General features: G+C 33.1%; 1 protein-coding gene and 1 pseudogene across 1 annotated transcript; both read right to left on the minus strand.

Annotated features, from left to right (window-relative positions):
- Window positions 1-8,226: 8,226 nt before the first annotated feature.
- Window positions 8,227-10,130, minus strand: LOC108835257 (protein STABILIZED1-like). Its single transcript, XM_057005054.1, has one exon. The coding sequence runs from the start codon at window positions 10,119-10,121 to the stop codon at window positions 8,430-8,432; it is 1,692 nt and encodes a 563-aa protein (XP_056861034.1). The 5' UTR covers window positions 10,122-10,130; the 3' UTR covers window positions 8,227-8,429.
- Window positions 10,131-13,930: 3,800 nt separating this feature from the next.
- Window positions 13,931-15,697, minus strand: LOC130509795 (probable receptor-like protein kinase At1g80640; annotated as a pseudogene).
- Window positions 15,698-16,857: the final 1,160 nt, after the last annotated feature.

Genomic DNA, 16,857 nt, shown 5'->3' on the forward strand with positions numbered 1-16,857 from the left:
AGTAATAGGATAATCAATACAATTAAAGTCGATTATAACAAGGAATATTCTAAAGATATACATCATTGGAGATATATGGAGCTACAAAATCTATTGTATTTGTTTTTTTAGATCTATTTTGTTACAACAACAAAATATTTTTGATAATCTTGTTATTATGTCAAAAGAATCTATTGTAGTTTTACATATAAAAGTTTGTTCAAAACATATTATTTCGATAAACCAAATACAAACAAAGTTAAAAAATATACGATAGTTAGTTTATAGTTTTTTTAAAATAATGTATACCGTCGAGTAAAAAAGTAATTTAAATTATATTTAGTGGATATAGAATAAAATGAACATCATATAAATGTCGAAGGGCTTACAGGGAAAAGAAAAAAAAATGTAAATGTTAGCTTAGTTTGTGGTGAAAATAATAAAAAAATTGATTGATCAAGTCGTATATTTGTTTTGTTAAATGTCTGCTAATTGTATTGATAATAAAATTAGTAAATTCGATTTGTTAAACTTCCAGAAATCGTGGAACATAACAAATATTTTCTTAAAAATATTTAATAATTAATAGATAATGACATTCATTTGTAAATATTTTCAAAGTTTAAGGGGAAATCTGAAACAGGCTGCTGTTTTAATTGTATTGATACAATGGAGTTTTACTTTATATTTTTAAATCTCTAACCAACCGAACTAATAAAAAATTCATGCAAAGGAGGTTTTACTTTTTTCTAAACCTAAAACGATAACTAAAATGAAATAAATAGAGTAATAAATAGGACAACATAAGAAACTGATCCTTTGGAGCTACTCAAATATGCAGAAAGTGAATGCCAAGCATGGTTTAATGCAAATGAGATGACAAGCCCCATTTCACAAGAGCGTAGCGTAGATGAATCCTAAGTCATAAGCTAAATATATATATGGTGGATGATTTATGGACCTCTACAGCCCATTTTAATTGTTGCGGTTGGGTTTGGATAAATAACTTGGGAAAGACTCAATTAATGGGGATGCGAAATTTAAGGAGGCGAGAATCTGTTTTACATTCTGAAGTGGAAGTTCTGCAATGGGCATTGGAGATCATGCTTCAACATTCGTCATGTCGAAAATTTGGGACGGACTGTAAATATCTAATCTCGATGATAAATGAGCCTTACGCTTGGCCAAATTTTGCAACAGAACTAGAGACAATAAAGACATTATTGCTTTGTTTTCTAAACTTCAAAATATCTCATTTTCCAAAAGCGCAAAATGGAATAATAGACTCTTTACATAGGACTGCAAGATCTTTTTATAAAAAATTGTGCTACATTGATTATTATGTTCCGATCTGGTTAGCCAAATTACTTCAAATCTGAGTAATAGAATAGTCGTTCGTTGTAAAAAAACAACATAAGAAAATTAAATTTATATGCATACATGTGTGTGCATACGAAAGTTAATGTTCTTTGTTATATACTACAACTTTAAAAATGACAAAATATGTTCTAAAAACGACAAAATATAGAATTAATCACTTTTGTATATAAATTATAGAATTAACTGTTGATAATACATTTTACAGAACACAGAACCAATACCAAATGTCACAAGACCAACCACACCTAGGTTTCATAACTTTCATTTTACCTTTATTATCATAGCTGATTTGAATTGTTGGACCAATTAAAAACCTTATCATGTTTGGCTATTGATCTAAGTTTTAGGCAACACTCACGAGGAGATATGGTTTATTTAAGAAGATAGGTTTACATTACGTCTCACTCTGATCTGATAACATCAACTATAAACCACTAACCATACTACATCAACTGAAAGGAGCCAGAGCCGGTCCTAGAAATATGGAGGTTAGAAGGAAAAAAAAATTATGTGGCTGCCTAGATTCGAACTCATGACCTCATCATGCAAGGAGTAGTGCGTTACCAAGTGTGCTAAAGAGACTTTTAACAAAATTGTGGCCGAATATCTAGTTAATAATTGACGGCCAGAAGCACGTGCTTGACCCGCTTGTGGTCAAGGCCGGCTCTGAAAGGAGTAATAGTCAAACCCCTAAGATATTAAATAAATTTAATAAAAGAGTTCAACAACCAACAAGCCACGAAAATTTGATACTATCAAAGTCAGATACAGTATGCGGTTTCATATATATCCACTAGTTAGTATTTTTTTTCTGTTTATGCCCTCACATTCGTGTTATACATAGACGTTATCTATCAATATTATGAAAACAGAAGTACAAAATATAATAATCTTAATTTTTAAACTTATTTATAATAATATACTACTGAAATTATTAATTAATTTAACTTTTATCATTCTTTGTCTTTTTCTGTTTAATTAATGTATTTCCAAAATCGAATTCTAACTAAAAAATATGACACAATAATTAATAAACCTAACTTATACTAGTATTTATTGTCTTTTCCTATTTTAATATATATGTGTTTAGAAATAACTAATGAACTTAGCTTTAAATAGTTAATGTACAATATTATTTTTAAATTTATGCAATTGTATTTTTATTATTTATTATTAATAACTAAAAATAAGACACATAAACAATCATCATTTATAGGATTCCTAAGGAAGTGAGTGGTGTTTTTTCTTGGATTCTTTGGATGCTGTGGAAGAATAAAAATGCTTTCAAGTTTGAAGGAAAAGAGTTTGAGCCTGTGGAGACGGTTACAAAGTGTAGAGAGGATTCACAACGTTGGTTTGATGTTATCTCAACGTCAAAGGATCAAGCTGCAGTCATAACGAAATGGTCAGGCGGTGGGACCGTGTGGGAAGCACCTGCGATAGGAAGAGTCAAGTGTAATGTCGGTGTAGCTTGGGATCAGAAAACAAAACTGGCGGGTGCAGGTTGGATTGTGAGGGAGAATGATGGCGGTACCATTCTTCATAGCCGTAGAGCGTTTAATGGAGTTTCATCTATCCTGGAGGCAAAAAGATTGAGCATGATTTGGGCTATTGAAAGTATGATCTCTCACAAATTGCACAAGGTTTCTTTTGCAGTGGAGTCTACGGAGTTGGTGGGAGCTGTAAATCGACCGAGAGCTTGGCCTGCTTTTCGAGGTTCTGGTGTGGAGTTGTGTGTTTTGCTGAGTAGAATTACAGAATGGGAAGTAGAGGCAGCTCAGAGAAGCTCAAACAGAGCGGCTTTTTTTATAGCAAGGAGTGTAACAAAGAAGAAGAGGCTTCAATCCTATGTTGCTCAAGGTAGTCCTGAATGGTTGAGAATTTTAATCGTAGAGGAAGCTTCAAGAGTTAGACGAGGCTAGTTGCGTCAGCCTATGAGTGCTGTGGAGTATCTTTTGTGGAGTGGAGCTGGTGGATTTTAGGACGCTGTGTCTCGGGAGAAGAAGGTTGGGGTTTCTTGTGTCTGAAGTCGTTGGGTTTGTAGTTTGAATTTGTTCTGTTTCTGCTATGTTCTTGCTCTGTTTCTGAAACTTTTCTCTATGAGTTAAAAAAAAACAATCATCATTTATAACCGGGGTTTCTAGTTCTGGTGGTAAAAGGCTCACTGTTGTGAGTATCGCCACCTGGGTTCGAATTCCGGGACATTGGAGAATTAACATTTTGGCATCGCCAGAGACAGAGGACCGACACGTGGCAATACGTGACTAGTCTGGACCACTTCTGTGGAAAAAGGATACCCATGTATAATTCAAAAAAATATTTTATATAATATATAATTATATTATGTTACATATATTTTCATATAAATAATACACCAATATAAGTTCATTACGATAAATATTTAAAAATATAAAATATAAAAGTACCATATATATTAAATAATATATACAGAAACTTTACTATACATTATCATAAAATTTTGATCCATAAAAGAAATTAAATACATTTGTGCGGATGTACGGATCATATTCTAAAAAGTATGGATGATAAAGTTGATGATTTACAAAATAAAATAAAATTGCAAAATATAAAATATAAATTATTTTGTTTAGAAATGTCATATTAAACCATTATTTAATCGTATAAATTTTAATATATATTTTCACTTATACAAATAAATACTTATTTCAAATTCAGATCATATTCCTAGTTATTTTTAGCTGATTAAAATATAAAAAATTTTACTTTTTGAAAATCTTGCTAATCAAGTTTAAATACATATCAAGTTTAAATCCATATATTCAGTATCTTCATAATTTTTAGTATAAAAGTAGTATTTAGAAAGTTAACTAAGAAGAAATTAAACTTGATTTATAAAATCGGCCAATGCAGTTACGTACAATCGGCCAATGTAAGTTATGAGCTTTCATAACTTGATTTATAAAATATTTTCACAATACATACACCTTCTCTATTTTGAAAACTATGAATAAAACTATACAAATTGAATATTCTATTAAATGAATTGCTTAATATTTTATTTTCTTACATATGTTATAACTAATGTATCAATTTTTAATATCATACTAACTTATATTTGTCTATTTTCTACTTTTAATTCAGGAAATTTATTTGCTAGATATTTTATACATAAATCTAATTATACAAATGTTGGATTTATTTATATGATGTTCAATAAAAATCGGTTATATAATTGACTGTAAAACACAAAATTTTGATGTAACTAAATACATTGTTATTTCTCAAAATATTATATTAATACATATATTAATTAAAAATCATGTATAATATTTAGTACAAATAAAGATTAAAAAATGAAAAGCGACATCCGCTCATGTTCTAGTTTGTATTATTTCTTCGTATCTTTTTGGAAAATGTAACCGATCATGTTCTCGTCTCATCATCATATAATGATCACAAACCTAATAATGGATTTGTTGTTCAACTTTAATTTTGTTGGTTTTGCTTTTGGTAGCATTTTCTGGGGTCCATCTTGATTCTGGACATGAAGTCGGCATATATTTAAGAGCAAAACTAAAGAAATTAGGATTATAGATCAAAAAGTTGAAATTTTCAGCATATCTCCTTTGTTTCACGTGAAAAATATAAAACATACAACTTGCCAACTTGGCATGAAATGCTCAAATACAGCTGTTAATTATTATTCATGTAAATTTAATATTTCCGGTTTAATTAGCCGAATCATTTTAGGTTTTATATCTCGTTGACAAAAGAAAAATCAATCTGATTTTCAACTAGATTTTACGCATGCTCTTTTGGTTTAAAAATTTGTAACACAAGAAGTATATCTGAACTGAACCAAGATTATAATAATCAGGCGTTTCTTATCGTATAAACATACCATAGTAGCAGTGTTTAGACCAGGCCTGTTCATATATTACCAAGCATCTCCATATTCAAAGCAGACAGGATCAAACTGTCACGTATTTTTGTTCTCTATTTTGCGGTTTATGCCTGGAAATCAATCAACCCCTCGTTAATTCTCACTCATGCCTGAAAGTACTCTATCTAGAACCGATCTATTAAGCTACAAAATCTTATTAAAGACATTATCTATGTATCCGTCTTGATTCTCTTAATATATATTAACTGGATCAGTGAGTGTATTGATAATTCAATTTAAACTTTATCATCATTGACAGAGGTTAAAGACATTCTGATACTTTTAAGAATAAAATAAAAATTATTTAAAGGTATATCCATGACCGATACTGAGGACAGCTTAATGACATATTAGGCTTGATTCCTAAAATATCAATGACCCCTTTCCGCCAATGGGCATAGCAGTCTGCAACATGTTTCGGTAAAGTTCATTTTCCATGAGACGAAGGTTTGGTTTAGATATGCTGAGACTTGTGATGGACTGATGGGCTCAATACAGCCTAGTGGTCCATTTTTAGTACCAAGTGGCCAAGCGGATTTTCTTTGACTTGCCCCTAATTATTAGTAGAGTCCGGTCCCTGTGGCTCTATAGATACGCAAGTCCTCAACCGCCAAAAAGTCAGCTATCTTCTGATGGATTTGATCCTGATTCTGGCAGACATAATGTCCTAAAGCCAATTATGTATACGTAATACGTTTAATCATCTTAGTACGTAAGCCCTATCACAACTATCGACTGGGAACATGTTCATGCATTACTACAACTACTAGGAAGACCAATGCCATTGTGACCTCAGAGGCCTCGGTCGCCCAATTGGACATGTACCGTATTGATAAGTAGATGACTGTAATTTCAATGAAAAAGCAAAGTTGATCTGCGATTTCAGAGACAGTCACTATATGGAACCCGGGTCTTATTCGGTTCAATCTAACCCTGGTTACATCGACACAACACAATTCGACTGTATAAAGAACTTAATACCGCTGATTGGGATCCTCTTCCTGCCTTTCCACGAGTACTATCACCCTAAGAGGATCTCCGGAGAAGACTACAACAGATCCATCCATAAAACATGTCTCTAGCAAAACTGCCAAAACATTGGCACTAACAAAATAGTTCCCGAAGACTAGCTCATACTGTAATTTACTTGCAAGTGAAACATTTGACCTATTTCCCAAAATTTTAAAAATAATTTACATATAAATATGCCTCGAAATTGTAAAAGGATTATTTAATCAATTTTTAATTGTCTATTGCTTCCAAAATCTCAAGACCAGTCATGGTTATGGAAGATTTTTAGAGCACTCTTACCGTGCAATATCTGATGCTGATAAATATTTAAGATATTTTCAAATATTTATTGTATTAGTTATTTAGATAATTATTTTTATTTTTTATATATATAGACATTTAGACTTAATTCTGTATTCAATTTATCATTTGATTAATAAAAGATAAAGAGTCTTTTTTTTTATTTTTTGTTTTCGGCTAAACATAAGTTTTTTTATCGAATCTAAGAAGATTTTGATCTTAGGTATTTTTAAACTAAATGATATCATTTCATTATTGTGGCTTCTGATGCATCAGTTGGTATCAGAGTCATATTTATTGTAGCTCTGATACCAACTGATGTATTGAAATCTATGATAAAACAAAGATTTTATTTTGTTTAAAGATTGAAAGTTATTCATGTCTATTAGTGAGTAGTTACCATTTGGATTCATGGGCTAGGGTGATTAGGGTGATTAAGTGAAGATCTAGGGTGTTTAGTGTTAGATCTATTGTTTCCTTGCTTGTCTACTTCTCTTAATGCTAGATTAAAGTTAACCTCTTTAATCTAGAGCTCTAGACATTTCCCACCCACAAGGTGTTTGATGAAATGTCTGGCCCAAGTAGAACTTGCTTTAAACTTGCCTTACACAAAGACTGTGTTAAGGGAGTTTAGATAGTTAATAGACTCATCCCTAATGATTGCTTAGATCTTTTAGGCTCAAAGACCTTTGATGTCTAGTTGATTAAAGCAAATGAGCATTGTTCTTGACCATAGAGCTTGCTTATTTCAGTGTTCTAAACTTAAGGAAGTCTTTTGATTGAAAGTTTGCCACCCTTAGATTGGATCTTAATCACTTGAAATCAAATGTTAGATTAAAGTTGGCTGTCTAAGATCAATATTTTCTTAAATTCGTTGAAAACACCAATGTTTTAACAAAAAAATAATAATAAAAAGAAAATTCTTAACTTTGATTAATCAAATGATAAATTGAATACGAACTCTAAACGGTTAGATAGAAGAAAATAAAACCCTAAAATAATAAATATATTATCTAAATAACTAATCAAATAAATAATAAATATTTGAAAAAAGCCTAAATATTTTTCTGCCTCAATATCTCAACTATGGGTACTTAAAGATTTTATAATAAGTTTTAGTCTAAATCGATTTTGTAATTAAACTTCAATTTTTGTTTCAACTTCAAATCATTAGATGAGTAACATCTGTATTTAAAGTATCTTAAGAGTTTCTAAGAACATCTTATTAAGATGCATGCTGCTTATTTCTTTTTCTTCAACTTTTTCAGTTATTATTATTATTGAAATTCCGACGGAAGTGCTCTTAAAGCCAGGCTCTTCTGCAGCCTGTATAAGAGCTAGTCTTCATTTTTTTGAGAACATCTTTCCGAAAAAAACAAGTGCGTACGTAAGCCAAAGAAATTGTGAGAGTTTAGCAAGAAACTAGTTGGTTGATTTAAACATGCAAGAGATTTAATATATTTACCTGGGATTTATTGTATCACAATCGTTAACAAACAACTCCAGAAACTCTGTGAGGGGTTATTAGTCGCTTACACTGTCTAAAGAAACTTTGGAGTGGATTTCATGACATATAACCAGGAAGACAAAATCTCCTTCAGAAGGAAAGCTAAGGAATGAAAGAAACAACAAATAATCAGCAATACACGAACAATAATAATTTAAACAGCTGAATAAAAGCACACAGAAACTCACAAAGAAGACTGAAGGGTTCTCGCTACTGAAGAAAAACATAAACTGTTAAAAGTTGAGCCTGCAAAGAGAAAAAAAAAGACAAAAAGAAAAACAAAAGGAACTGTTAGTTGTTACTCTCAAGTAGCTTTCTCTTCCTCGCTCAATGCAACAAGACTTTATTCAAGATGGCCTCTACAGGCTGGTGTGCATTCTCCACGGCTTTAGAGACAGCTTGCCACTTCTCACCATGCTTCGGCTCATAATCTACACATTTAGCAAGGACCTCCTTCTGGCTCTCTTCAGTGCCATGTTGAAGTTCAAATTTGTAATACAACGCCCAGTGATCGCCAATGTCTTGGTTGAGGGTCACAGCCCGTTTTAACCACGCTCTAGCTTTCTCCACCTTCTTGTCTTGCCAGAAGAGCTTGGCGACAGCTACAGTGACATGCGGGTCACGAGCACACTTCTTCAGAGCATCAATACTCTTTTTTTTCCTGCGAGGACGTATCGCCATCTGAATGTCCGCGGCCAAGAGGATACCACTGCCGGGACATTCTTGAAGAGCCTTTGACAACAAGTGCTCTGCTTCTCCCCTGTTGTCATGCCTCAGTTCAGTACGAATAGCTGCTAACCATAGCTCATCCGCATGTGGATTCTTCTTCCTTGAAGTAATGAGAATATCTCGAGCTTTGTTAAGCTCATTCACTCTTTCTTCAAGATTAGCGTATGAGATCCACAACGGTATGCAGTTAGGACAGTGCTTCAAACCATATTCATAAACTTTCCTGGCACGATCCAGATTATTGAACCGTTCCTCGAGCTGCACAAGCATCAACCAAAGCTTGAAGAACGTTGGGAACTGCTTCAACCCTTCATCAAGCAATCTCCTCTCCTCCTCTACGTTGCCAAGCTCTCTCTCAACAATGGCTGACTTCATCCAGACCCTCTCACTCCCTCCTCTTTCCCTTGCTTTTGCAAGAAGCATCCTCGCCCGCTCCAGCTCCTTGTTCTCATACTCCAGCTTGAAAGCAGCAAGCCAGATTTCCTCAGAGTTGGGAATCACACCACAAGCCTCTTGTAGAATAGCACGTGCTGCTGTAACGTCTCCAGCAAGAAACTTCTCTCTAGCACCCATGAGCCACAAAATCTCAGCCTTAGGCACATATGTCACTGCCTTGCGCAACAAGGCATCAAGAGACTCTTTACTCCCATGGCTCTTCTCAAGAAGAGCAGCTTTAAGCCATATACTTTTCTTGGTCAACAAGAAAGTAAGAGAATGTGCATATATAGCTCTTGCTGTTTCAACGCAACCACACTTCTTGCTCATCTCCGCATCAGCAAGCCAAGTTCTCTTCATATCATCCTCATCGACTCCAATACCTATAAAGTTCTTGATAATTGCCTTGCACGTTACGACATACCCGCCTCTCTCACAAGCCCTAGCGGCATTCATCCAATATTCTCTGTCAATAACAACACCTCCTCTCTGAAGAGTCTTTATACACAGATCAATAGTGTTCCACACCATAGCGGTGTGCCCATCAGTTTCCTCGAGCATAGCAAGGGTGATCCAAACAACCGGTTCCTTGGGCGGTGGAAGCGCTCCCTGCTCCCCACCCAAGAGAGGGACGTGGATAATCACAGTGGAGAAAAGACAAACACCAAGATCGGATAATAGGAGCGAGTCGTGGAACACACGGCTAGGGTTTCGCATACGCAGCGAGTAGCAAAGGAGATGTTGAGGAACGTTGGTATGTTGGTGAACAATTTGTTCGAAGGCGGAGATGGTGGTTGTGTTAGGGTTTACATCGATCGAGAGAGTCTTTCCATTGGGGATCGAGAGAAACACCATCGTTAGTTAGTCAAAGTCGATATTAGTCAAGGAAAATAAGAGATACAGATCACAAATTATATAGGGATGAAATAGTCGGTTTAAATTAAAAGCCGGTAGGGTAATGGGCTTGAAAATCGGCTTTTATGGACCTGTTCTTAACAGCTGGCCAAAAAAAAATTGTTTACATAATAGCTTCTCTTGAAAATGGTTTTCATCTGCAAACCATTAGAATATGGAGATAAACATTTGCTGGCCATTGAAGTCTACAAAAACTGTGGGGACTTGAATATACATGCCAAAGTAAGGGGCAAGGAGAGGACAGCAGAGAACACACAACCAAAGACTAGAAATAATTAGAATGATTAACACTTGATGTGTTTCCAGAAGCAAAAGCAATCTGCTCGCTTCTATGTTCTTAGATGTTCGAATGAATCAATCATCTCTTTATGTTTCCAACAAAACATTATGTTGCTAGTTACCCTTCTCATGAAGAATGAATGTATGCATTAATAACAACAATAAAATAATTTTCAAGGTTATTAGTTACTCATCACCAACTTTGGCTGAAGCTCTGAATGCATTGGACTTTAGAACTTAATATTTTATTTTTTTTTGGTTTTTATTTAGCGGTTTAAGTGATAAAACTTGTCAACAATTTTTCGAATTATAAAAAAAACCTTTGAATTAATTTATTTTTATATTTTAAAGCATCAATTTACTAATCGTGAATGTCACTATTAAATCCCTCAATTGAAAGATATCAAAATCGGTTATAAGACAAAAAATTCATATTGAAGGTAAATATCATTGGGTCATAACCTCTCCGTAAATCTTGAAGTCAAACCAAATCCTATTATTGGTAGTTTGTAAATGGTACAAACTACCAATAATAGTTATATGTGAACTTATTTAAATAACAACATCTATTATAGTTTTAAAAATTTTAACTAGGTGCAACGGACCTGTATCAATTCTCAAATCGCTAAATGTACAAATTTTGAATGTACCAAATTGATCATTCTACTAGATATTACTATAATTACTTGATTTCACTCAAGTTAACCTTTTCGCAGCATTTCTCCATCATTGCTTAATAGTCTCAGATATATAAAGTTAAAAAGGGATGATGCTTGGGAGAACCTCTTATAATAGTCTAAATCAGGGATGATAGTTGGGAGAATCTCTTATAATAGTTTGAATCAGGATAGTGACCAATTTCCAAACCAAGGATCACAATGTCAAATGAAACTTTGATGCATCCATCATTGTCAAAATCATCTCCATGGCTTGATCTTGCAAGTACATACTTCTCACCATTCTCATCAACACGTGCAACCACTAGAGAGACTGAATGAAAATAACACAAACGAGAACCAGGGGAAGTAGGTCCACGGTATATATGTTAGGAAAATAAACAAATTAACATTAGATTACATAATACATATTGTTATTAATAAACAATTCATTGGAAGTAGGTCCACAGTATATCTTCACCCACCTTGAAAAAACATTCTTGGACAATATCGATCTCGGAGTCTGGTTTTAGTTCCACCATGAGCTGTATAATATGACAAGGGAGTCCAAGCAGTAAATCACCCACTGCCAATCGAGCATCTTGGTTAACCAAGCTGAGAATTTCTTCAGTGTAGTCTAACATATTTCCTTCTTTTTTCTTTGTTTTAGCCACATACACAAAATAAATCAATCTTGTTAATCAAAACAAAAACCTTAAATACAGACATATTAGCAAGAGAGCTATTTTGATTAATGAAGTAAACCAAGACAATTTCAGTTCCAGTAGGAATAAGGAAGTTGTTTTTGAGTTTGGCATGATGTGATGCAATGTAGAACAGAGAAGGAGACGATTCAAAACATAGGCATATGCAGGGACAAAAATAAAGTGGACCAGGCAGCTAGATGATATTTATAAGAAATGCTATATCACATTATATATGCCAGTGGTTACAGTATTTATAAGAGACTTTTACTTCAATAGAATCTATACATTAGTTAAGTGTGTGTATCCTTAACATGTAGATAACATTAAGCATAAAAAGACTGAAAGAAGTTTATGTGATTAGTAACGACTTGCTACAATAATATATTCATAGTAACTAACTTAACATGAGCCCCCGTATGTATATTAGTTACACATTATCACTTTACATTATTACTAAACTATGAATTTATGCCTGGGTTATTTCACATATTTTATGTGAACTTAAATGTTGATATGGTTTTATTTGAGTTAAAAATGTAAAAGTATTATTTTATTTTTTTGCTTAATTTCTTATCCTTGATCCAAGTTTAAGCTATAAAAATTATGTATGTTCACTGGACCTATGTGACCTTTTACCATAAGTGAATGTTTCATTGCAACATTTGACGCAAATGACAACATGAATACTAAAATTATCTAAACATTTACGTGGGATCAGAGCCGTGCTTACTATGTAACTGAAGAGGCATAGGCCCCCAAATATAGTTATTAACTTTAGAGCTTCAAAATTTCAAATCTGCAGTATATCAGAGTGGTTTCAGCATTAAGGTTTTTTATGTTTAGCCACCCAAGTTCGGTTTTTTATGTTTAGCCACCCAAGTTCGAACATTTGCATTTACTTTTTTAGAAAGACAACTTATATAGAAAGAAAATATAGATTCTAAACAAAAAAAAAGTAAATCAGAAACTGAAAAAGAAGATCTGAATTCCAAATCAAAAAAGAATCTGACATATTTTTGGATCTAAAATTAAACTCTGTGAAATTTTTTCAAAAGACAGAAAACATCTGATTTTCTTTCAATGGCTACACAATGATAAATCTTCTTCTCCTTTGTTATTAACTTATTATACAGTGATACTAGGGGCAGAGCCCCGCGCAAGCGCGGGGATATTAAAAATACTTGAATTGATGTAGTTAAAAATGTTGATGGAGGTGGAGTGCAGGAGAAGAAGAGTGAAACGATGTATAAGAAGAAGAAGAGTGAAGAGATTTCTAAATTATTATCAGTGCATATGTGTAATATCCGAAATTCTTTTAACTGGAAATGGAATTGAAAAATGTGAACACCAAATACTACATGTTTAGTTGTGCTATTGTGTATCATATAAATAGTATGTTTTTCATTTGTCAAACGACTGTCAATATTACATCAACACTTTGAAGCTATTAAAATTTGGAAACTGTTATCCTCAGATGAGGTACATTGCCGAAATGGTTTCTTGAAAAAACCTGGAAAAAGTGGGAATATTACAGTGTCTGAAGTAGTAAATGAAAAAGACAGAAGCAGAGTTGGGTGTTTTGGTTGCTTTCAAACTCTCACTGATATTTCTGCAGACATAATGGCACCGGAAAGGTTCGATATCAAACTCAATAATTATTTGCATGTTTGTTAAACTTATCTTGTATGGCCTGCATATAGCATGATCATTGTAAAACATTGATGAAATGATATGTAAGAACTTGGCAATTTAGGATATGTAAGAATGTTGCTATAAGCGTTCATTTTCATTTTTTAGTTAAATGAACAAAGGAAAGAAATATAAAAGAACAATTGTGTTGTTTCCTAAAACAGAGATGTTTGATATGATTAGAAACATATGCACATAAAATCAATATTTCTAAATTAAATCACAAAAACTTATTTGAAAACAACACAACTGTTTTTTTTTTTGTGATTGCTAATCATATCGACAATGCTAGATTAACCTTGCTGGTTCCATTTTCTGGTAGTTGTTGCAGCACGATCATAAAGCCTGGAAGATCTGAACACCTGGTCTTGAAGGATACTCGAAACTGGTATGAAAAAGTTCAATACTCCTAATACATTTACAGAGCGCTTGCGTCACTTGGGTCAATCTTCAATTCTCTGTTTGTAACCTCGAAGATGGATGCAGCAGCTGCATTGGTAACTTTGCCGGAATCAGGAGACAATGAAATCAACTGAGAAATAGTTATAGGTGCCATGGTGAAGACAAAGAAAACCTGTTTCGAAACAAAACAGATTACACTTTAGAAGGGTTTAAGACATGAATATATATGGAGTGTTTAACAGTGATCCACGGAACAATCAGTGACGTTTGGTAATTTGGTTCTATCAGTGAGATAAGGCATTGCCTGACAAGAATAAAACAAAAACCACACATTCAAGATTCCAAGTCTTAAGAGAGGTCAAAGGAAAGAATAGTATGAGTTTATATACAAGTACCCAAGTGATGATGGATTCACATTCACCACGACCTAGCTTCTCAACAGGTTTTTCCCAAGTAAAATCTCTAATAACACTACTCCAAAAGCAACATCGGTATTTTCTGTCAATTGGCCTATATTCATTTATATAAAATATAAGCATAAAGTTACGGTAATGAGGAAGACATGCATATGCTTTATCTTAAGAACATCACAAAGTTAATATTTTACCGTCGAGAAGATACTTTGGTGCAACATAGCCAACTGTTCCCGAGAGTTTAAGGTTCTTCTTCTTTGGTCCATTCACAACAGCAAGCCCAAAGTCTGAAATCTACATTTTTCATAAAGATGCAGAGCTTTAAGATCAATAACAAAAGGAAAATGATACGTTAAAAGATGGATTTGTTTACCTTAGCGTTGAAATTACAATCCAATAATATGTTGGACGATTTCAAGTCTGTGAATGATTGCTAGATGACAATGTTTATGTAAGTATTCTAGTCCCTAGTTGGATACACACAGAAACAACACAGAATACTTGTTTAGTAATCAAGAACTGTTGTGTAAACACACAAGAAAGCATAGCCTGCTCTCACCTCGCTATATCAAGAGCAATCTTCATCCTCATAGGCCATGTCATTGTCAACGCTGAACCCCGAGAAGATCCTGAGACGAAGTATACATGAACATAAAATCTAAACTCTTCAGCTCATAAGAATATGTTAATATGTTTTTCCTACCGTGCAAGTGAGATTCCAGAGAGACATTTGGCATCAGCTCATAGAAGGTGAACCTTGCCGTATCATTCCTGTTATAACCCAATAAGGAGATTATATTCGGGTGCTGAATCTTGCTCAATATCTCAAACTCACACTGCAATTTCTCCAAGCACAAAAACAAACTTAAGCATAGCAAAATCAACTACTACTACGGCAGAGTTTTCAAGAAAAGAAAGATTGTAGTATTGCACCTTAAACTCTTTCGCTGCTTCATCATTGCCACAGTCTAGCTTCTTAACGGCAGATTGAACGTTGTTCTCTAGATCTCAAGCGAAGGTTCATCCAACTCTCCACCATGTCCTATTTATAGATCTCATGCGAAGTAAACGGAGAAGGCGAAAGCGTTACTGAGTGAATAACAATTAAGACAGAATTCAAAGAATACATTGCACGACAGGGGAGGTAAAGAGATGAGAGGAGAAACAATAGATTTGCAGATTAAGAAAAAAGGTGACGGCGAGTTTGATCGAAGGATAGCAATGAAGCCCTAATTAAATACGCAGAGTTTCACTTATTTAAAAACCAAGACTTTAATTTCTTTACTGATCTATCGAACCAGAGACAGAGAATCAGACCAAACTCCGATTCAATAGACCAAACGAAAACCAACAATAAATGGGTCCCACATGCATTTAAAAGAATCCAACGTGTACACTCTGAAAAGAGAAAAAAGTGAGGCATTATATATACTAGAGTCGGCCCGCCCTACGGGCGGGATGTATATTTAATAATAATTGAAACAGTTATAGTATATATTATATATGCTTTTGCTTTATATAAAATATACATATTAATTTGATTTATATATGTTATTGTAACAGCAGACAAAATAAGTCATGCTTTATGAACATTAGGCTTGTATTTTTTTTTGTATTGAAAATGGACAGTTATATATATATATATAATATTCCGATTTGCTTATAATTATGTAGTAATAGAGTATTATAGAGTCAACTGTAGGAAGAAAATGTTATGGGTTTGCAACCAAGTTTTGTATTTTTCGTCCGGGAGTTTGTTCAAATTTTTAATCTAATTGTCTTTGCATTTTATTTGAATATATATATATATATATATGTATATATATAAATATATGTATATATATAAATGATTATAAAAATAAGGTAGTATAGAAATTTGAAACCATTTTGTTACCTTTTTAAAAATTTGAAATGTTAGAATTTATAATCTGTTGCGGATTTTATTATTTGAACTATTTTTTCAACTTAAGATTTGAAAGTAGGACTATAATTACTGCGGTGTTTTTATGTATGTTAAGATGTAGATGGTTTATTATTTTATAGATCATGTACGTTATATAGGGGTGGTTGTATAGTGTTTTAAGAGTTCATAACATATAGAATACTATATATATAGTTTTGGTGAGGTTTCCGTGGGTTTATTGGTTGAATGTTATTGGTTATGCGTATAGATATTGGTTGGTTAAATTAGGATATTTTGATTTTTAGTTTCAATCTAATAATTTTATTTTTTGTTCAGTTTATAATAATATTAGCTTCCACTATTTATATTTTGTTAATTTTATCAGAATTCATATGATTCATCTTACCATTTTAAAAGATTGTCATGAATATGTAATTGTTTTACCTTTAAAAAAAAGTTGATTCTGCCTTTATTATGATAATAAGCAGAATGAAATTTCTATAATACACAAATTATGAATTAATTTTTGTTCTTAAACTTTTGTTTCTTAAATTCACTGGTATTTTCTTCTTCTGTCTGGCATATGCTGACTCCTCTTCCCCTTCGATGCGTGCCTGCTAAAGATTT

Source organism: Raphanus sativus, chromosome 3 (assembly GCF_000801105.2).
Source record: "Raphanus sativus cultivar WK10039 chromosome 3, ASM80110v3, whole genome shotgun sequence".
Classification (NCBI taxonomy): domain Eukaryota; kingdom Viridiplantae; phylum Streptophyta; class Magnoliopsida; order Brassicales; family Brassicaceae; genus Raphanus; species Raphanus sativus.